The sequence below is a fragment of a genome, unplaced genomic scaffold, assembly GCF_019419815.1.
Source record: "Pyrus x bretschneideri cultivar Hongxiangsu unplaced genomic scaffold, Pyrus_bretschneideri_v1 Contig67, whole genome shotgun sequence".
Taxonomy (NCBI): Eukaryota; Viridiplantae; Streptophyta; class Magnoliopsida; order Rosales; family Rosaceae; genus Pyrus; species Pyrus x bretschneideri.
The window spans coordinates 307772-330238 of record NW_025999806.1 but is presented as its reverse complement, the minus strand read 5'-3'; the positions used below and the strand labels follow the sequence as shown (position 1 = coordinate 330238).

Sequence of the window (22467 nt, the reverse complement as noted above, 5' to 3'; positions counted from 1 at the left end):
AAGGACTAAAATAACTAAAGAAACACAACGTAAATGCATGAGAACAGGCCAATTAAGTCGCATAAATATGCTCCTATCACAACTCAAGATCAAGCCTCGACGGCCCTTGAAGAAAGTGTTCATCGTTCATCATCCGTTCATCCCAAGATCAATGCCAAAAGCCCCCTTGAAGAACTTCCACCAACTCAAGATCAAGCCCCGACAGCCCTTGAAGAAAGTATTCATCGTTCATCATTCGTTCATCCTAAGATCAAGCCCCAACGGCCCTTTGGATCAACAACCTCAACAAATTCACACATCCAATCGTTCTTCAAGATTAAGCCCAAAAGCCTTGAAGATCCGCTCATCCATCAACCTTTAAGATCAAGCCCAAAAGCCCTTGAAGAAATCTACGCAACCATTATTCAAGATCAAGCCCCGACGGCCCTTGAAGAAAGTGTTCATCGTTCATCATCCGTTCATCCTAAGATCAAGCCCCAACGGCCCTTTGGATCAACAACCTCAACAAATTCACACATCCAATCGTTCTTCAAGATTAAGCCCAAAAGCCTTGAAGATCCGCTCATCCATCAACCTTCAAGATCAAGCCCAAAAGCCCTTGAAGAAATCCACGCAACCATTATTCAAGATCAAGCCACGACGGCCCTTGAAGAAAGTGTTCATCGTTCATCATCCGTTCATCCTAAGATCAAGCCCCAACGACCTTTTGGATCAACAACCTCAACAAATCCACACATCCAATCGTTCTTCAAGATTAAGCCCAAAAGCCCTTGAAGATCCGCTCATCCATCAACCTTCAAGATCAAGCCCAAAAACCCTTTGAAGAAATCCGCACAACCATTATTCAAGATGAAGCCCCAACGGCCCTTAAAGAAACTTCAAACCGTTCATCCAAGATCAAGCCTCGACGGCCCTTGAATCATTTGCACATCCACAAATCAACACCTTACGGAGATCGAATCAGAGGATCAAATTATGAAGAGATTGTAACCCCAAAATTCATTAATACTACAAATATTATTTTGTACACGTGTTCTTGTTTCGGGAATTTTTCGTGTTTACAGTCCATGAAGGGATCTGTGGAGCACATCAAGCAGAAACTAAGATGAGGTGGCTGCTTAGAAGATATGGTTATTTCTGGCCCAAGATGGAGAAAGATTGCAAAGCTTATGCCCAAGGGTGTGAAGAATGCCAAAGGTATGGACCTCTCCAACATGTGCCCTCAATACCCTTAAATCCCGTGGTCAAGCCTTGGCCCTTCAAAGAATGGGCAATGGGCTTTATCGGGCAAATTCACCCAGCCTTTAGCAAAGGACACATGTTCATAATTGTGGCAATGGATTACTTCACCAAGTGGGTAGAGGCTTCAGCTGTGAAGACTGTCACTTCAACTGCAGTCAAGAAATTCATTGAAACCAAGATCTTACACAGATTTAGGGTGCCCAAGACAATTATCATTGAATGCGGGCCATCTTTTATTTCAAAAAAAAGTGGAGGAGTTTCCCAGTAAGTTTAAGATAAGGATGGTTCAATCTAGTCCTTACTACCCCCAATCAAATGGCCAAGCAGAAGCCAGCAATAAGATCTTGGTGAATATTATTAAAAGGATGGTGGCTGAGAGTCAAGAGAAATGGCATGAGAAGCTGATAAATACTTTGTGGGCTTATAGGACTTCCAACAAGATCTTGGTGGAATTACTCCTTATGCCTTAACCTTCGGGTAAGATGCTATAATCCCTATGGAAATTAATGTGAGTTCTGTTAGAATTCAGAATCAATTCAGGCTAGGAAGGCAAGAAAGTTGTTGCCCGAGCATACAATAAAAAGGTGAAGTTGAAGAACTTCAAAGAATGAGAGTTAGTATGGAAAGCAATTCTCCCTGTGGGAGCTCAAGTAAAAGGCTTTGGGAAGTAAAGCTCGACTTAGGAAGGTCCTTTCATTATTCAGCAAGCATTGGACAAAAGGGGATATTATTTGGCAGATTTGGAAGGGAGTTTGCAAAGGCATCCTATTAATGCTAAGTTTTTGAAGAAGTATCACCCAACCTTGTGGGATGTCAGGGTTGCTACATTGAAGAAGTGTAAACATTGCGGGAAGTTTAAAGATAGCTTATTTACCCATCACAGTCGAGTTTCAAGAGAAAAGTGCAAGCCAAAGTCAATTAAAGAAATCATTTTCATTTCATTGAATGTGGAAGTTACATCAGAATCAGTTTAAAGTTCTACATCCTGGACTAGGGAAGTTATCCTAGAATGATACTATTAGCTAACTATGCTTCAGCATCGTTAGATTTCAACATTTATTCTCTTGGCCTCTTTAGGCTTCTGATGAAGCTGATTGACAGAAGATCTTGCTAAGTAGTTACTAACAGCCACTGCCACTTTCATGTATAAGCTCGACGTTCAAATCAGTGAAAAGCCTTCTTCCACGAGTCCTACCAAGGTCTTTGACATTATCGTGGTAGTTGATCCCGAAGCATACAATGATAAATTGATCAAGAAAGTAGAAGCTATGAGGAAGTCTGGGCTTGTGGATGTTAATATGAGGAAGGTTAGCTTTACATCCACGTGTAGGATCTACCGGTGCGATTAACGTTGCTCGGCTACCCAACAAAGCCATAGAAGTCCTGAAACTGAAGTTGGATGCAGTACATCTTTTTGAGGATGATGAAGAAACCAGTGACTGAGAAGTCCATGCAGATCCAAAGGAATGCACTCCTCCCTCCTTGAGGAAGAGCTTAGTGTGCAGGCTTGTCCGAGGGTGATGAAGGCCATTAAGAAAACGGCCCATGATGGAAATCCCCTTACCAGTCTCGTAGGGAGATTGAATCCAGGCAACTGAAGATGAGATGAAATTTGGAACCAAGAAGGAAGAGTTGAAGAATAAGAAAGATTTCAAAAAATTTGAACTCTAGGAATTCTGAGGGGTTTTGGAAATTAAAAGGGGTCGAATTGGTTAAAGGTGCTTTGCTAAAGAGATTAAGAGAGGATTATATAATAGGTGAATATTTAACGACATAGTTCGTGGGTTAGTGCAAAGGTTCTTGTTAACCAATGCTATGAGTCCAAAGTGAAGGTGTAGGCGGCTGTTCAATCATTATTTAGGCCTCGGTTTACATGCTCAACAACGATTGAAGGGGGCACTGTTTAGGTTAATATTTGAACTTTAGACTTAAAGGAATGGAAGCCCAAAAGAGCTAAAGTGGAGAAACTCACCTGAGGCCCAGCACCAAGCACAGCCATCCATCTCAAGACAATTTGGTGACTCCTCATTAATGAAAAGGCTATGTGCTTACAAGAAAAGTGACAACCGATGGAAATCAACCTACTCTTAGCCCAAAAGCACTTTCTAATGGCAGAACATGTAAAAAAGATAATGATTCACTGAAGTGCTTTCAGGCAAAGCTTGCAACAGTCAAGATCAAATGTCTATAAAAGAAGGAAGAAGTCCCAGAGACAAGGACACTCAACCAATCAAACAAACAAACATACAAATTCTGCTCTCAAGCCAAATTTGCATCTAAAAGTTGTAATTAGCCCAGATCTCAATCTTTTTCAGGATAATCTCCTACAAAAGCCATCTTTTGTCTAGTATAAAGCTCTGCTATCACCCCTAGTGGCGTTTTATCGATTCTCTCATGCAAACTTGTTTACCATCCATCCATTTTAAACACACAACCCTCTATAATCACAAAGAAAAGAGATTGCAAGACGTTCGACCTTGCCCGACAAGGTGAAATCTTGCCTGACTCTCTTTGTTTCGTCTTTCAATTAGTAGATCTAGTATTATGATTTACTCTCCAATATATATTCAAGTTATTTCCAGTTAGTTGGTGATCAAAAGTTCCATTGGTTCTCAGATTTGGTTCACTTAGTAGTTTTACTATCATAAAAGCCAAAATGAGGATTGAACTGATGACTTAGTCAGATCTGGATTTCCACCCTTTAAAGCATACAAGATAATGAACTAAAAGTCATTGATCTCAAGGCACATAAAAGAACTTAATGTAGACTTAACCCATCTACGACAATCCTTTAATAATAAGAAGTCAGAATAACTTGGGCCACAAGTAATCAACTTAAACACACTTGTTCTACATCTGCCATACTGAGATGGTAGTGGTAGGCCAAAGCACTTAGTTAGTTTTGATTGCGAGTCTCAAGGCCTACACCTAAGGCCCCACAAAGGCACCTTTCAGAACTAACTTTGTTCTCCTCTTGCAGCCTTTCAACAAGCAGGAGCCCGACAAACAACCAAAGTGCCAACTCCTCGGGGAGCTATGTGCTCGTGCCAGGGATCCTCCCTAGTGAAATTCCTGCCCAAACAGAAACATGTTGGGATTCTTGTATGGGCTGGGATAAATAATTGTGGCAAAGCAAAGCCTAACCTAAACCTAACTATATATTCCTTGGATGGTTGTAAAAAGATGGGATAGCAGCAATGTGGAAAGGGGGAGGAATGCATTTGATCATACGGTTTTAGTGAATTGACCTAAGGAAGACACCAACACCGAGTGGGTTCTCCATTGTTTTCTTTTACATCTTTTCAGACTTGGTGATCATGATTGTGATAATTATGTCTTATTATAATTTGATGGTCGTGATGAACTAATTTCTTTATTAGAGATCCGATGTAGCCTTCATGATAATTTTATGTCATAGTTAACTTATTTCTTTTATCAATTCAAGGGTTTCTAGTTTCATTCATTATGCTTAAATCATTCTTTATGTTCATGTTATTGATTAGCTACCTTTAATATGAATTTTTAGACATATGAGACAAGGTTATAGTAGATGCCATATGCTTCGCCTTGAGATAGCTCTCTTGAGTGAATGAAGTAATGTTGATGCAGACGCCATGCTAAGACACTTTTTGGTTTTCTTTGTTCTTCTTGCACTTAATGGATTTTTTATTATTGACTTAGACTAGACACCATGGTTAAGTTGATGATTACGAGTACTTGGTTACACCCAGACGCCTAATGGATAATCATAATAAAGAGAGAACGAACCCTAGAACCTGAATTGAATTGTTCTTACTAACTTATCTAATGACATAGAATTTGATTGATATGGTGAAGTTAGATACCTAGTGTTTCAACCATTATTTTCAGAAATTATTTACATAAATTTTCTTTAATTTACTGCACTTAAGATTACTTGATCAACTTCTCTTCGGTTAATTATTTGAATTTCGTAGTTTAGTTGTTTTCGTTATTTTTATTCTAGTGGGTACTACAAAATTGGATTTAGTTAGGTGACTTTACAAATCCATGTGGGTACGACACTCATAATTGCTTGCTGTACAATCATATCGATTCGTGCACTTGCAAGAAATATGATTTGTTCATCAAGCTCGATTCGGAATCCAGGTGGACATTCTGGATCGAGGTGTGTCATATTAATAGTAATATAATGAGATGTACATAGTCAAGACTCTTTGACCAAAATTTGAATACCATTAAAATTTTAGTCAAAGAGTGTTAGTGAGTAAAGACCAAATTTAAAGTCTCCCTTAACTATTTATTTTTTATTTTTTATTTTTGTTCAACATAATAATTATTCCATTTATGCATTAAAGCGCAAAATGTTGTTGCGGAAGGAAATTTTTTTTGGGAACTGACATCAGGCAATAACACATGGCTATTGATAGGAACATATTTATGCGACTTTGTTATCTTATTTCTTTGCATTTACTTAGTTAATTTCCATTTATTTTGGTAATTTAAGTTATTTTCATATTATTGTAGGTCGAGTTGGTAAAGATGACAATAAATAGCTAAATGGAGCAATTTGGAGCAATTTTGGACTTGGATTAGATAGCATGCGTGGATAGCATATGGGCTAAACGTTTTTGGTGTTTAAATGGTGCTAGATATGCGCTAAAATCTGGAGAAATTAAAGTTGAGGCTTGGAAGGTAAGGAGTTACACAAGAAAGAGGAATCCTAGTTGGAGAGGAACATTATCTTATCCTATCCTATCCTATCTTATTCAATCTTATCTTATCTTATCTTATCTTATCTCCAGCTACAAGGAGGAATTCTAATCACATTCCAACATTCTCTACTTGATTGTTAGAGTCCTAAAATATTTCAAAATGCCAAAATCCTTTCCTCCTTGGATTCAGCCATTTCCCCATATATATATGAAATTCCTGCAGAGATTTAGAGGGTGCCATGACTACCATTCATCCATTGAAGTTGCTGGACTTTTTAGAGTTCTTTCTATTTTTGTTTTAGGTTTCAATGTTTATTTAGATTGTTTTTCAGTTATGATGAACATGTGTAACTAAGTTTCTTTTTAGTTAGAGGTGAATTTGAAGACATGATCATATGTTTTATATAAATTGATTACATCCAGCTATTGTTTCATAAAACATGAACGCGATTTACTTATCTACTTTATAGAGAACTTATTCTTGTATTCTTATTAAGGGTACACACTTAGTTTGCATGCAGGGATTTGATACTAGAATATAAGGGAATTTCACCTAATCGTTATGAACTTATATTTGCAAGTAGTAAAAGTCACTACTCATGATTGAGTTAAGTAAATTCTTGGTAGGAGTATCATCATTTTCATATTTACGAATGCTTATGATTTTCACATAACTTAATGATTTTTGAGATGTATCTCTATCATGCTTTTTATAGTTAGGGAACTTGAAAAGAATAATTTGGTTGCGTCACTGAATCTAATTCAATGAACTTAGGAAAATCTGAGAATTAATTAGTGTTGTTCACAGTTAATTTGGGGCATTGTCATTCATGGTTTAGAGGAAGAATAACTGGAAATCAATTTGCATGCATATGTTTCCTGTGTGGAGAAGAATCCTTTAGCTATCATTTCATCCATATTTCATTCACAATTTAATTTACTTGCTGCACTTTACTTTCGTTTTAATTAAATTCGTCCAAATCCCCCCAGTCATTGTTTTGTTTTTAGTTTAACTTAGTTTTCAATTTTATAAGTTTAATTTGTGTTGATTAGTATCCCTTCTAATTCCCGGAATAGAATGATCCCTATTTACTCATACTACAATTGCATAATTTATAGGGTTTAATTTGTGTGTTAGTTTCTACCACATCAGATGTGCATCTATTTGAACATCTTCAAATGAGATATTAAAATCCTAAATAGAATGCTACTGTGCATATTTGACATCAAAAGTCTCTCCAACTGAAGTGTTACTTATTGATTGGATTGCTGATTGGATTTAAGGCTTTGTAATTTGGAATCAAATTTGACATCAATATGAAATTTATTTTTAATTTATTTTAATAGTAGGTCTTTATTTCACTAACATTTGAACAAATAAAAATTTTGTTTCAACATTTTTTTTTTTATAACTCTAACCATTTAAAGCTCGATCTATTTAAATAATAAAATAACATTTTGACAATTTAGTTGAAAAAGTATAAAATTTAACATAAGACTTCAAATTGTCACATTAATCATCAATTGTAATTTAACTCTTATAATTTGACATTTTCTTAAAAGATGGTCTTATTCCCCCACCCGCCCACCCCACAAATAGGTATCAGGCGAAAAATGCCTCCTAAATTTAAATAACATTACAAGGTGAGGGGACATAAGTTGCCCCAAAAAATAATAAAATATATTGATATATGATGTAATTATTCTTCGAGTAAATCCACGCCTGGAAACAGATAAATAAATGGAAACTTTTAACAAAAAACTCTCGGTACTGTTCACTTTAACGAAAAACCACATTTTTCACTAAAAAGTCAATTATGATACTATTCACTTTACCCTTTATTTTGTCCTTATCTTTAAAACTCAAAGTTTTAGTCATTTTCATTAGTTTTCCTTAAATAAATAATAAGGACTGACTAAAAAGACCAGTACAATGTCTCGAGTGAGGATTCTCGCTGATCCTCTTTGTGAAGATTCTGAAAATCCTCCAATCACATCCGTTCATTGTACATCATGTGATCAGTTTTTATCAGATACTGTTTATATTCAATTTTAAATAAAAGAATTTACGATAATTGCGAAACATATATGATTTGAGGATCCTCATGATCCTCACAAACAGAATCCGACAAGGATCCTCACTCCAATATCTCAACCCCTAAAAAAAAAGGGACAGGTACAATTATTTAAGTCGAGTTGACGGAAACTTTTTCAAGTGCTCGGTATTGAATGAATCTAGTACTTGATTCGGGTGCTCCAAAACTCAAAATTTTTATAATTGAAAGCGGATTGAAATTAAAATCAAAATTTTCAATCCAACTTGATCCTGCATTTGACAAAAACATTGTACCCGAATTCAAGTCTCATTACTCACAAATCACTCACATCTGTATCGCTTCCTAAAACTTAATTCAGGAAGCCAAGAACAAACACATTCAAGGCACAAAAATGCACATCAAAAATTCTCACACGTCGTTTTATCTTTCCAAGGGGACTGTCCGAACCCCCGATCTGGGTCGTGTTTCTGAGACTATCAAATACTCGAATGCAGCGAATTGCAAAAGATATCCCTAGTCTCACTGTATTTGTAGACGTGATCCGCGTACCACTTTATCTTTCTTTTCAGTCAGCTCACCGACCCAGTTTCCCCAAGCAACAGAGTAGTATGTTCAAACATTTGTGCATCCATCAGTCCTCTGCGCTTCTCCTAATTTTCTTCTTCATTTTATCTTGTGCCCGGTATCTCTCCCGTCGTTCTTCCCTCTGGCGCTTTTTAGACACTTGTTCTTCTTTGACTTTCTGGACTTCAATTTCTTTCCTCTTTTTATCATCTTTTAGCTTGCGCTTCTTCGTCTGCAAAAGCGGATGTGAAGTTGAAATACCTTAAAAAATTATTTACTGCATAAAAGAGTCTTCAAAACAAAGACAAAACATAAAATGACATAACAGTTTCTTCAGATAGGGGACACCCCCTTCTTATATTCTTTCTACCCCAAAAGTGAAAAAGCCAAATACAAAATGGTTAGCAAACGGTCGATAACTTTAAAACTAGTCAAGATAGCGGGAATATTAAACTGGTCACACTTCAGGCATGTTCTGAGGTTTGCTTTCAAGGTGATACGCAAGCTCCATGTGTCAAAACTCAAAAAAGTAATCATCTATTACATTCGGTTACTCAAACAGATATATGCCTGCCACACCCTGGCAAGTTGTGACTCTGTATTAGTGTTGCACTAAGGACGAGGGTTCAAACACATTATGTCTTAAGGTGCATACCTTCTCGTTTCGTATTAATCCGAGATGCTGAACAAGAGTATGAACTTTACGTTCATGAGGCTCCATGACAACAGCTCTTCTGTTTTCAAGAAGTGGCCTTTTCCTACTGGGAATATCCTTAGGCTTTGTTCCGAATGGCAGCACAGCTTGCAGTGACTTGGGAATCACCAACGGATTGAACTTCTTCAACTTCCTTTCAATTTTCTGTTGACACACAGAAAAGAAAATTACAATTGACAAGAACAGGACAATGAAAAACTAAAGAAAGAGAAGCAGAAGTACTGCTGGGGCAAAATTTAGAGTGAGAAACCATGTGCTGCTGCAATAAGTAGCTTCACATCATCAAATATTACCTTGTAAAGTGAATCCTTATTGACAGGAATAGGAATATTATGTTCTCTCCTCAATTCAGTAGTAGTTTTCATCCCTTGCCAGGTCTTGTCATGAGGTTGCAGGGACGTCGTCAATGGGTTGTAAAATCGAGGAACTTCAACTCGAGTCCAAGCACGCAAAAAAACAATGTCACTCATCTTAATTTTGTCCTCAAAGGTGCACCTAGCAATCCCTTCTTTTGGTTGTCCACCCATCTTTTTTGGTTGGTTACCAATTTCTTCTTTCGCAGCCTGTCAAGGTTAATATTAATAAAAGTAAATTATATTAGCATCGTGGGCCATATGACGAAATGCACTCACAAATTTAATTACAATCTGTAAAGAGATTATGTGTCTGTTACTTGTGAATATATATACACACACACACACGTGTGTGCGCGTGTGTGTGAATACTCGATCTCAATGCCAGCTCAACAATACCAAAAACGAATATCATTCCAGTTAGAAATACAGCAGCACTGACAGTTCATACCTTTTTGACCTGCCCCCGGATTCCACTGACAGTTCGAACAGCAGCACCTTCAAATCGAGCTATTTCAAGATCCGAGGTGAACATATCCTTTACAAGGGCAGTGTTCTTGAAAATCTTGCAGGGGTGACCAACTAGTTTGAGTTTCTTCACTATTCGTGATGCATGGTTGAACTCAAGCACAACTGCAGTTGCCGTGATCCTAAATTGTGCCTGTCAAATCAAATAAAGTAGCTTAGGAACAAAGAAACACAGTGTAGCCTTAAAATTCGAAAATTCAAATGAAAAGAGAAAATTGGGAAAATAAATAATGCGGCACAAAGGTTTCTGAATGATTAGTTTTGTCATTTTTCATCTTGTGTGTTTTCTTTTTATTTCAGTGGGTAGAACGAGATAGGAGGAACCTTATAAATAGGCTAATTGACAAAAGGTTTAGTAGACCCACAAAGCAAGAAAATCCACAGGAAGAGTTCATGAAAGGTAAGTAAACACAATGTTCAAACCAAACAGGTCAATGTGGCCTGGATATCATATTCGAACACCATTTACTTCCTTTCCAAATCAACGTCATTCCATAAAATCTGTTTATATGAAATTAAACCTAGACATTCAAGGACACCTTATACAGGTAGCCTGTGAAATCACAAACTCAACTTGCGTTCCAGGTCTAGGCTGGTTAAATAAAAATTGTCTTAAAGGAGAGAAAATAGCATAACCAGCACTTAGTGCAAGAACAAGACATAGACCAGTGTGTTGTGGATTGAAATTACGTACTCGATTGGTACTCTAGCTCAGCAAAGGGCAGAAAACAGGTTTAGATTCCTAAGAGACAAATATGTCTATGGTGCAAAAGAAACACAAGAATCCAAGAAGACGCATGATGTTTAAGAGAGAGTAGCACTGGGAGAGAGTCGAACTTCGAGCGACTGTCCAAAATCATCAAATCGCAAAGCTGTAGTAAGCTAGCCTCTACTACATGACCTTGCAGCTTATTTTCTTATTTGGTTTATTAGGAGTTGACGATGTGGCCATCTTATTGTCTGATTAACAAAGTTTGAGTAGTACTTCCCAAGTTCCAAACTCTCAACTACCAACAGATGTGGCAGAGTTGAAACCATACCCATGCATAATGGTTTCAATTTGAGAGAGCCTGAATGGGAGAGGCGAAAACACATTGATCGAAATCTCCACTGTTCTGAATAATGAGAGACTTTGAAAAGGCAACATTCATTTTCTTATATATGGACCAATGTTTTAAAAGGCAAAGCCATAGGCGAGGCGTTTCATGGATAGCCCGCCTAGGCAAAAGTCTTGAGGCATGAGGCATGAGGCGAAAGCCTTCCAGGATCTAAATAATTGGGGACTGCTGCAGGTTATTTAAAAACACATAAAGGGGACTGCTGTGGGTTATAAAAAATAAAAAGACTTGGCCCAAAATGACATCGTTTTGGGCCAAGTCATTTTAAAAAGAATTAAAGATTTGACCAAACGACGTCATTTGGACCAAGTTTTTGAAAAAAAATAATTCTTCTTCACGGTCATCTTCTTTGTGAAGACGCTGTCGCACACTGCAACCCTAAATCCAGAAGACTTCAAATTCGGAACGGTGATGGATCTAGGAATGCCCAATCAATCGCCTTCAAGAGCACCTCAGCTGCCTAGGCATGCATCGACCATGTCTAGGTGAGTTTTTGCCTACTCCCACTGGGCAGAGGCGTTTATCACTCCCACCCCGCCTCCAAAGCCACCTAGGTGCGCCTCGGGTGCGCTTTTTAAAAACACTGATATGGACTCACTTTGAACCTCATTTATAAAAATAAAAAAATATTAAGCAAATACCACGTTACGTGCCACATCTCGTAGTAAAAAAAGTCGGGATAATATTCGGTGCATGTAACTAGTTTACAAGAAAAAGAGAGTGTAGGTTCAACTCATGGGACCACATTGAAAGTTGGTCTTCGCATTCGATCCTCAAGTTTAATCCTCAACCTTGTTGGGTTTTTATCCAACCCATGATAAGTTGTCCTACATTTATAAGGAATTATAGTCTTAAAAGATTAAATTGTTTTCCCAATTGGTGCTAGTTTCTCAATTGGAGAAGGATTCATAACTAGATTCCAATTAGGAATAGTAATCCTTATTGAAGAAGACCCTTATTATGTCTATATGAGAAGAGAGCAAAACAATAAATTGTACACCACTCAAGGGATTAGAGTGAGAGAATATTGTAAAGTGTGTGCGAGAGAAAAGAAAAGAGATAGTGTATTTCTTGTTCTTGTTCTTTATAGGTTTTTCGTCAATTCCTAGTTCTAGAGATTTGGCAAGATTATTGGTTGTACTCATTATTGATATAGTGAAAGATTGTTGTTGCTGTCCCGTGGACGTAGGCACATATTGCCGAACCACGTAAATTCTTGGTGTTATTTATCTTGGTTATTTGTTTTCGATTTCCGGAGTTTGTTCTATTTTTTCCCATTCTTAAACGCGATATTCTCAACAAGTGGTATCAAAGCCAGGTTTGGCTGATATCTGTTTAGAATGGAGGGTGCAATTATGATGAAACTCACCCACTCCAACTGGGTTACGTGGAAATCAAGAATGGAGGACATGCTTTATTGTAAAGATCTCCATGAGCCAATTGAAGGTATTAATAGCAAGCCAACAAATAAGTCTGATGCCAATTGGACCAAGATGAATCGTAAAACTATTGGTATGATTAGACAATGGGTGGATGAGAGCATCTATCACCATGTGTCTAAAGAAACTGATGCGCAAGCTCTTTGGAAGAAGTTAGAATCCCTCTTTGAGAAGAAGACAGCTGCCAAGAAAGCATTCCTTATCAAAGAGCTTGTCAACATGAAGTATGCGGAAGATGTTAGTGTAATCGAGCACTTGAACAACTTTCAGAACATGATCAATCAGGTAGCCAGTATGGGTTTGAATATTGAAGAAGAGCTGCTAGCACTTTTATTGCTAGGATCCTTGCCAGATAGTTGGGAAACCTTCATCGTAACTGTAAGCAATTCGGCTTCTAATGGCGTACTGTCGATGGATGCTGTTAAGGATAGCATGTTTAATGAAGAAACAAGGAGAAAAGCTTCAGGTGCAGGCGCTGGACAACTCTTTGACACAGAGAAAAGAGGCAAAAATTCTGGTGAGACGAGATTCAATGGTGATTGCCACTATTGTGGGAAAAAGGGTCACATGAAGAAGCATTGTCGTAAATGGAAAAAAGAACAAAAGGATGGGAACAATACTGCAGGTGTTGTGACCTTCGATGAAGAGCTTCTTTAATGCAGATGATTGATGGTTTTCTGGCAAAGAAGTCTATGATTGCCTTTGCCAATGACGATGGGTATTGCGATCAGGGGGAGCTTGGTCAAGAGAAGTCTAATCAAGAGGGTCTTGGTTAATAAGTAGTTCGATCAAGAGGAGCTTGATTATGGGTAGTTTGATCAGGGGGAGTCTGGTCATGAAACATTCGATCAATGGGAATTTGGTCAAGAGGATCAATCACATTTTTTTTTGGTATACCTTCCTCATGGTCTGGAGGGGGGAGATTGTTGGGTTTTTTCCAACCCATGATAAGTTGTCCTACATCTATAAGGAATTATAGTCTTAGAAGATTAAATTGTTTTCACAATTGGAGTTAGTTTCTCAATTGGAGAAGGATTCATAACTAGATTCCAATTAGGATTAGTAATCTTTATTGAAGAAGACCTTTATTATGTTTATATAAAGGGACTATTGTACTAGTTTAGAGAAGAGAGCAAAACAATAAATTGTATACCACTCAAGGGATTAGAGTGAGAGAATATTGTAAAGCGTGTGCGAGAGAAAAGAAAAGAGATAAGTGTATTTCTTGTTCTTGTTCTTTCAAGTTTTTCGTCAATTCCTAATTCTAGAGATTTGGCAAGATTATTGGTTGTACTCATTATTGATATAGTGAAAGATTGTTGTTGTCCCGTGGACGTAGGCACATATTGCCGAACCACGTAAATTCTTGGTGTTATTTATCTTGGTTATTTGTTTTCGATTTCCGGAGTTTGTTCTATTTTTTCCCATTCTTAAACGCGATATTCTCAACAAACTTAGTCCTAATTAGATGAATTTTATATGAAATATATATTTAAAGTAGCTTTGCAAGCTACAAATTACAAAGAGATGAAAGAAACATAAAAATAAGACAAAAACGAAAAGAAAAGAAACTTGTCAAACCTGATTGTTTGATAAATTCTGGAAAGCAACCACACCAGTATTAGGAGGGGCAAGAGGGCCCCAAAACATTGCAAGGCAATGCATGTGTTCAGGAGTGTACTTAAGCATGCGATGCCTTCCATTGCGATCCTCAATAGCATAAACTGGTATTGTTTGGTATCTCCTCCACCCAATAGAAACAATAAGGGGATCGTTATTCTTAAGTACTTTCTTGTGCCACCTATGCCGCTTTAACCTGACCTGAAAGAAATGGAAGACATCATCTGATGAGATTAAAATTCTTCATAAATATATGTGAACATTGAACTCATAAGGGGCTGTGCAAGTGCTAATCACTAAGAGTGACTGCCTATTAAGACCTTGACATATTTTAACCTGGGAAATTTGCACCAATGCCACCTGGACTTATGGGTGTGCGTAAATACCACTTTTAACTTGGATGTACCACCTCTGTCGAACTCTGCTAGAAATCCCATCAAAATTTATCACATGTTGGGGTAAGAATTTCTTTGACTACAGCTTGTCTTCGAGGAAGCAAAGATATGTTCCACAAGCTTTAATCAATTAAATTTTTACCCTAAGTCATCTAGTTGTCTTCAAGTGGTAATAACCTTGAAAAATGGCTCGCATGTGTTGCAGATGATACGTTTTGACTAAACTTTCATAGAAAATAATGGAGGTACATTTGCACTAATACATGAGTCTAGGAGGTGACAAGATTTTTAGTTTGAGTGGCATTCACAATTTTCCCTTTTAACGTTTTACAGTCTCTTAGCAATTCATCTTAAGTAAACGAGGCAAAAAAATTCGAATACAAATCTGTGTAAATCACTTTTTTCGTGCCTCTTTCTATGTGTTAATCACTTGGTTATTATCTATTTGTCTAAAACCACCAATAAATAACATAATAGTTTTATTAAAATACAACCACACATTGATTCTTCATGAGCATGAAATAGAGAAGCTATCGTACACATGCAAGCGGGGAGGGCCACTATAAAAGGAAAAACAAAAGCAGTAAAATTAGATATTTTAATGTGCACTAACCTGCATGTGTCCGACATTTTCTTCACCAAGACCAATTCCTCCAACCAAAATAGGATGACAGGGATCAAAATATTCAACCATCTCATAAGGGACATCATGAACCTCCAACCGTAGGTATGTCCCTGTCCGAAAACCCTCTACTTCTAATTGGGTGGCCTCATCCAATTCATTGAGTTCAGCAATATTCATTTGCTTCCGAAGTTCAATCTCATCCTTCAACTGGAAGAACTAGGCGTGAGCTCCCACAACCGTGTTGTGCTAAACAATCTTAAATATATGCAGGAATTTTACCTTGTCAAAGTAGTCACTTTCTTTGGGTTGGTCTCGACCAAACTTGCCTTCAGGTTTATTATCAAGCTCCTCTTCAGATGCCTCAGCTCCATCAAACGTTGGTTAAATTAAGGACACAAAAGTAATTTCAGAATTTCTCTACAAATATACACAAAATATGACCAAACACAAAACAGAAACGTTCACACACAGAGAATTGCTAATAGAACATCATATAACAATCATTAAAAACGTTCCTTGGTTTTTGGTGGTGGAAGAGCAATATGTAATTTTTTGAAAAATACATTAAGAAGATATTTCAAGTGAAAAGGATATTGAGCATCAAACTTTGCACGAAGAGCTAGCTTTTTCAGCCTTCTCTCCTCTTTGGTCGAATCTTCCTTGTGGTCTGCACCATTGCTTGCGTCATCTGAATTATTCCCGCCATGCTTCTCACCTGTTTCTAAATCTTCAAAGTCACCATAAAGATCATCATCATCTTCAACTTTAGCTTCTGTGGGTTGATTTCTTTGAGAAGCTTTCGACCAATCACCAGTGACAAAACGATCACAAATACCCTCTCTAAGCTTTTCCTCTTTCCAGTCTTTGAGATTCGAATAATTTGTGAATTTGGAACAGTCCTCAACATCCCAGTTTCCACTTTCTATTCCTCTATGTTTCTGCATAAACAAAACAAAAACAATAAAATGAAACACGCACTCTTCAGTTATGAAGGTTATCCCAATAAGTTACCTCAGAATGGAAAGATATATGATTCCGTCTTATGTAAAAAAACAGCGTGCACCTGTTACAGTGAGATATAAACTAGTAGTTTCCAGAACAAACCTTGTTTCCTTCGCCTTTTGGCACAAAAAAGTCATCATCTTCATCACTTTCATCATCTGCACTACTGCTATCATGATCTTCATTGCTAGAAGTTGTTGGCAGTGATGTTGATTTCCCATATACAAGTTGCATAAGGTTAATAGTTTGCCTTGAAAAAGCCCTTTCTACCAAAGATTCTTTCCACTTTGCAATGTTCCCGGTTTCATCTAGTATGAAGTTAAAAAAAAGGGGTAGATAGAATTAGAGAACAGAAATACATTGTGGAATCTAACAAATAGAAACATTACAATATGTAGGAAAATGATGGATAACATTTTCAGTTATATACCAGTTTCTTATTTATTTTTAACTTTTATCAACATACATAATATAGGGTTTGGCATCACAAACCGTTCACCCAAAAATGTTGTATGCTTGTATTGTATCTGATATACAAAACATATGCATAGCTCTTGCATAGAAAATAAGAATCTCACACCATACAACAAATTTGCAAATTAGGAGTAAATTTACCATCTGTTTCATGGACATCTTCATCTTCTGCTGAAGACTCTGAACCAGAAGATCCCTGATTATCAACATCATTATTGTTGTCATCGTTGTCGTCGTCATCATCGTCACCTTCTTCTTCAGCCTCTTCAGCTGAATCCTATAATGGAATAATGTAGAGAACATGGGCATAAGATTTCTGGTTTCGTCCATAAATAGATTTCTTTCCACTACTTGTATTATTGATTCTTCACATCCATAATCAGAAAAATTGGTTTTTAGAAGAATTTACATCTATCATGCATATATATCCAACGCTCAATCCAGAATTTACGTGATGGTAGAGTCCACCAGAAACAAAATTACACTGCTTAGTTTCATAGAACTATGACCACGATTAGACATTAATAAAGTAAATGAGAAGAAAAAAAATATTAGATTGTTTATATTCAATAATAATGGAAGTCATCTAACAAACTAAAAGGCCGATTGAGCAATAACATAACCATGCAAACACCAAAGTGGTAAATAAAAATAAAAGCTTTTTGATTTGTAGGACCTCCATCATATTTTTTGCCTGTGGGCAAACACACACACACAACATCATATTTTCTAAGGCCAAGGCGTTTCATGGATAGCCTCGTCTAGGCAATAGCCTCGTCTAGGTGATTGCCTTGTCTAGGCGATTGCCTTGTCTAGGCAATTGCCTCGAGGCATGAAGCAATAGCCTCATGGTACCTAAAATTATTATAATATTTTGTAAACAATCAAGCAAGCATGTCAAGCAATCAAATATTTGACTATTATTATCATTTCTATAATTCACGTCACAAAGTCATAATAAACTAATAGAAACTAAGTTAGAAACATAAAATCAGCATGAATTTATAAAAACCCTGCCCAAATCATGTCTAGGCTAGTCTATAGCCCACTCCCACTTGGCATAGGTGTTTTCTTCATAGGCCCGCCCCAAAAACCACCTAGGTGAATCTTAAAACTAGTTGTTTAAAACATTGATGATTTCTATTCAGCAGGCATGATAAGTTTAACTTCGTTCACCTCCATATTGTTATGATCAAGGTCATTTCTAAAGATAACTTTTCGCCTTGACCTTCCATCATGAATCTCAACATGTTCTTTCAAGCGATCTTTAAGAGTAGCATCTGATGCATCTTTAGGAGCTGCTTCATTCTTATATAAAGATTCTGATTCTGAACCATCAGAATCCTCCGCATCGCTTTCTTCAGCAGAACCATCACCTTTGACAGCTTCCCCAGACTGATATTCCTCTACAGGCTCTATCATAAGATTCTGTTCTCGTGATTCATCAATATCTATTCCATCACTATGAGCACTCAATAATAAATTGGGCTTCCGGCTAAATAGATTAATGAAGCTCTCCTCTAACTTTTCATCAACCGAATATTTTGTGTTCTGAAGAGATTTTACCAAAGCCACACCCACATCTTGGGGGTTTCCTGTTACAAGAGAACACGAGTGTCAAGGGAGGAAATTGATTGAAGCAAAAGGAGAAAAAGAAACATGACTTTTCCTTCAAAAATAAAAATCGAAGGTGTCAATGTAAGAAAGAGATTCTCTTCTTCAAAAATGAACTAGGGAGAGATTGTGACAGACATATACATAGAATGGAATCAAACTAAATAAATGTATCTTTGAAATGCTCAACCACATGCACTAACATGCATACAAAAATAATAACAAAATATATAAAAACCTTGTTTTGTTGCTTCGCCTTTTTCATCAAGGTTTGAAAACTGGATAAAGTGGTCATTTATGTTTATATAGACAGCATCTTTATCATACAGGAGATCCCCAAGTCCAGACATAGGTGCATAAAACAGTTTTTCCTTATCACGCAGTCCCTTCTTTTTGGCAGCTGAGGGCAAAGGACAAGGATCAGCTAATCCTGTCATGCCAGCTAAACTGTAATCCCCAACACCTGCAATATGAATCTGATACACAATGTACATCAGACAACTATATATCGACAAAAAACAAAAAGAGTACGAATTATATTTTCAGAGTGTTGTCTTTCCTGTGAGACTGACTCCAATATCAATTAATTCTTAAGCAAAAATGCCAAAAAAATTTTTGCAAAGTTCCCAGAATTTTGAAACACATAAACAATGCACAATCATATTTACTTATATCCGGAGCTTCTTAGTATAAAAAGAAAATGTTATGCTAGATATTACAGTGAGTATAAAAAATATTCTTGTGATTTTTGGGATTCTCACTAGGAGAACAGGAAACCTTAAAAAATCCAACAAGAAAAAAGAAGGTATCAAGTTACACAATCATATGCATCAGTATTTAGTTGAAACAATTAACTTTCCCAAGCATCAGATTACACAACCATTAATTTTCAAATGCACTCTTGAAAGATATTTTCAAATAAAAAAATAGAACTGCTTAAAAAGCCTCAAAACACTACTGATTTTGTATCTCATCCTGTTAGGATCCTAGTTATTGGGCTTCAACGTACTCTCCTTGTCTAATGCCAGCCCAATTAATGTTGTCTAAAGCCCCGTAGTACTTTTATATTTGACAACATTAATTGGGTTGGCATTAGACAGGGAGAGTAGAAGTCCGTTGAAGCCCAATAACTAGGATCCTAACACATCCCAAAAAGCTGAACCCCTAAGATGCCTTTTTGATGGGTAGCATTTTCATTAGAAAAGTATTACGGGCTTTAGACAACATTAATTGGGCTGGCATTAGACAAGGAGAGCAGACGCCCATTGAAGCCCGATAACTAGGATCCTAACACATCCCAAAAAGCGGACCCCTAAGATGCATTTTTAATGGGTAACATTATCCACTTAATGCTTGCCCCAGTTGATCTGACCTGATTCAACCAAGCGAGCCCTACTGTTGTTTGAGTTTGTTTATAATTCTATAAGCCTATAACTTAACCCAAATGGGTGCTTATTCAGTGGCATTCCAGCAATCAATCCTACGTTTTACAAATACTCATATAATCCAATGTATTCTCTGTTATCTATTTTTGGCTGAGACAGGCCTGTTACAGGAGCACCAAGTAACCAACCCAAAAATGTGTGCTGGGGGCAATAATCTAGACTGCTAAGTTTGAACAAAACAAAGGAGCTTTTCATTTAAAAGTTGTCGCAACGAAAATGAATTCCTGGCTCGATCCCTTCATTTGGAATTCCAGTATAGCATTAAAGAACCTCTCTTGACCTGGTTATAGGCTCCTTTTATTCACAGTAAAACTCTAAATTAATTTACATAAATTTGTAAAGGTAATAAGACAAGCTCTATAAGTCAAGCACGTACCTTTGTTCCTTTTCTCATGTTACATCCCCGCAAATACCCATACAATGTGACATTTCTATCGCATTTATTATTCAAACGCACTTTTTCAGGTGGAGTGACATCTTCAAAACGATCTACCAAAACATAAGGATGAGCAGTTCTCCAAGATAAAGGATGAAACTTCATAACGGATATGAAACGCGCCAGGTTGTGAACTTCACGCTTGACATACCTATTTTAAAGCAGGGGGAAGATAATTATGAAATATGAATTGAATTCATAATAGTTGTCAACTTTCACACATTGACTGGATCGCAGAGAGTTACTACTTACTTTCCATGAATGAGACCAGATAAATAAAACAATTTAGCTCCATCATATATTTCAGTCCAGAAACGATGTTTGAGGTGCTGCTTTGTTTTCCTTAATTTCTTTACATCTTTAAACTTGTCGAGGTGTGTAAGAACTCCCATAACCTTTGGGAAACCATGAACTTGTAATATATTCAGGAATTCAAATGTTTCCTGCAAAAATAAGTGAAAGCAATACAATATTATAATATAAATATCTTCACAGTATATTGATGGATAAAATGATAAGCTAAATGAATCCCTGACTAACAAATGAGAGGTATCACAAAACCAAGAACATCCTCCGAATCAACATTGAAGCAGAGGCATGTCCGTACACATATTAATGACATCTATGAGTGTGTGTGCACACCCGCACACTTGTACGCTTGTTCAATAGCATGAGACGAGTTGAACTCATAAATATTCTAATAAAAAAAGTTACATATTTCGGTCGGTGTTGGGATTTCCATTGAATTTAAACCATCCAAGTGGAGGCGATAGACGAAAACATAAGAAGATTAATTGTCTCGAGTCTCACCATTTCAAAACCGTAGCTTCCGTCTATAAGTAGTAGTGCCAAATCAGCAAACTTTGCGGCATCAATCATACCATTGATATCATTAGGGCACTCCACGAACTGTACCCGCCTTTGCTTCCCTAACACAATCAATTAATCAAGCGTTTAACCAACAGTCCTCAATCCAACATCAAATTATATAAAAAAGAATATTGCAATATCAGAAGTAAAGGTTGAAACTTGGCACCTGAAACAATGGTAATCGGGCCTCGAACATCCGGTAAATTATGCTTGGTATAATGCTTCACAAGCGACTTAATCAACAAAGACTTCCCAACCTACAAATAAACAATAAGAAATTCAATAAAACTTATCAATTCGAACAAATTAACTGCAGTTCGAACGAGATTTACACAACGCAGGAAATATATTGCAGTGATTATATGTACCTTCGGAGGTCCATGAACCAGAACGACATACGGAGCCGGCTCGCCGTACGAACGGTCGATGGTGGGGACGTGAAGGCGGCGCTGCTGCTTCTCGACGGTGCGAGACTGAAGACGCTTGGCTTTCCCGGCTGATTGGCAAGCGAAAGCCTTTGGGTTTGGCTTCTTGCCGTTTTGCGAGGCGTCTGGCTTCTTCTTCTTGTCGGCCTTGGCGCCCGACTGCCGGGACCTGTGCTCCTTGTGCGGCTGCTCCTTGGTTCCGCTGTCTATCGCCATGGCAACCTGATTGAGAAACCCTATAGGTCGCGGAACAGATGTACAGTGGTTGTGTGCTTCGAGCTGCGGCAATCGCTTCCGCAGTGGTGTGGCGGCTGGTAGCTTTTGTTGCTCTCGGTTTTGTGGTGCTGTGCACCGGCCTTATTGAAACCTTTTCTCTCTCGCGAGAGAGTACGGGGTTTTGGGAAACTGATACGAACCATAGGGTTGGATGGGTTGCTGAGATTTAACTGGGGTTTTAAAACCCGAATGCAAGAAATAAACCCATGACCCGATTAAAGGCAAATTAAGGGTCCATTTGATAATGTTTTGCAAAATGTTTCTAAGAGATTACGAGAAATAGGATTTTGTATGTTTAGTAGTTTAATCCGAGAATTTTTTTTTTAAATGAAAAAATCAAAACTGTCTTTATTAATATCTAAAATGTCTATAAAATAATAATAAATTTGTGCTTGGTATTAATGTTTTTGTAGTGTAACTAAGATGGTGGTGGTGGTGGTGGTGGCGGCCACCTTTGTGGTGAGGGTAATGGAGATGGATAATATGCTGCTAGTGGTGGTGCTAGTGGTGATGAAAATGGATATGAAGATGGTGGTGTTTGGTGAGATAGTGGTGGTAATAGCAACGGTGGTGTT

At 37.4% G+C, this 22467-nt stretch overlaps 1 protein-coding gene across 1 annotated transcript; it reads right to left on the bottom strand.

The window, feature by feature from the left end:
• Positions 1-8188: 8188 nt before the first annotated feature.
• LOC103959211 (ribosome biogenesis protein bms1-like) lies at positions 8189-21864 on the bottom strand. The gene is made up of 17 exons (XM_009371553.3): positions 21560-21864; positions 21358-21448; positions 21132-21250; positions 20574-20764; positions 20262-20472; positions 18679-18916; positions 18003-18421; positions 16968-17103; positions 16455-16660; positions 15945-16288; positions 15630-15726; positions 15339-15557; positions 14292-14531; positions 10077-10286; positions 9566-9835; positions 9213-9416; positions 8189-8789 (listed from the first exon to the last, which is right to left on the bottom strand). Exons 1-17 carry the CDS (start codon positions 21830-21832, stop codon positions 8625-8627), a joined length of 3633 nt encoding a protein of 1210 aa, XP_009369828.2. The 5' UTR covers positions 21833-21864; the 3' UTR covers positions 8189-8624.
• Positions 21865-22467: the final 603 nt, after the last annotated feature.

What these genes read in the sequence shown, in the direction of transcription:
- LOC103959211 (XM_009371553.3), bottom strand. Translation starts at nt 21,832, where the DNA reads ATGGCGATAGACAGCGGAACCAAGGAGCAGCCGCACAAGGAGCACAGG. An exon ending in CGTGCAAAGTTTGATGCTCA is followed by an intron (nt 15,727 to 15,944) that starts ATATCCTTTTCA and finishes AATTTAACCAAC; the next exon opens with GTTTGATGGAGCTGAGGCAT. An exon ending in AAAGTGACTACTTTGACAAG is followed by an intron (nt 15,558 to 15,629) that starts GTAAAATTCCTG and finishes TAGTTCTTCCAG; the next exon opens with TTGAAGGATGAGATTGAACT.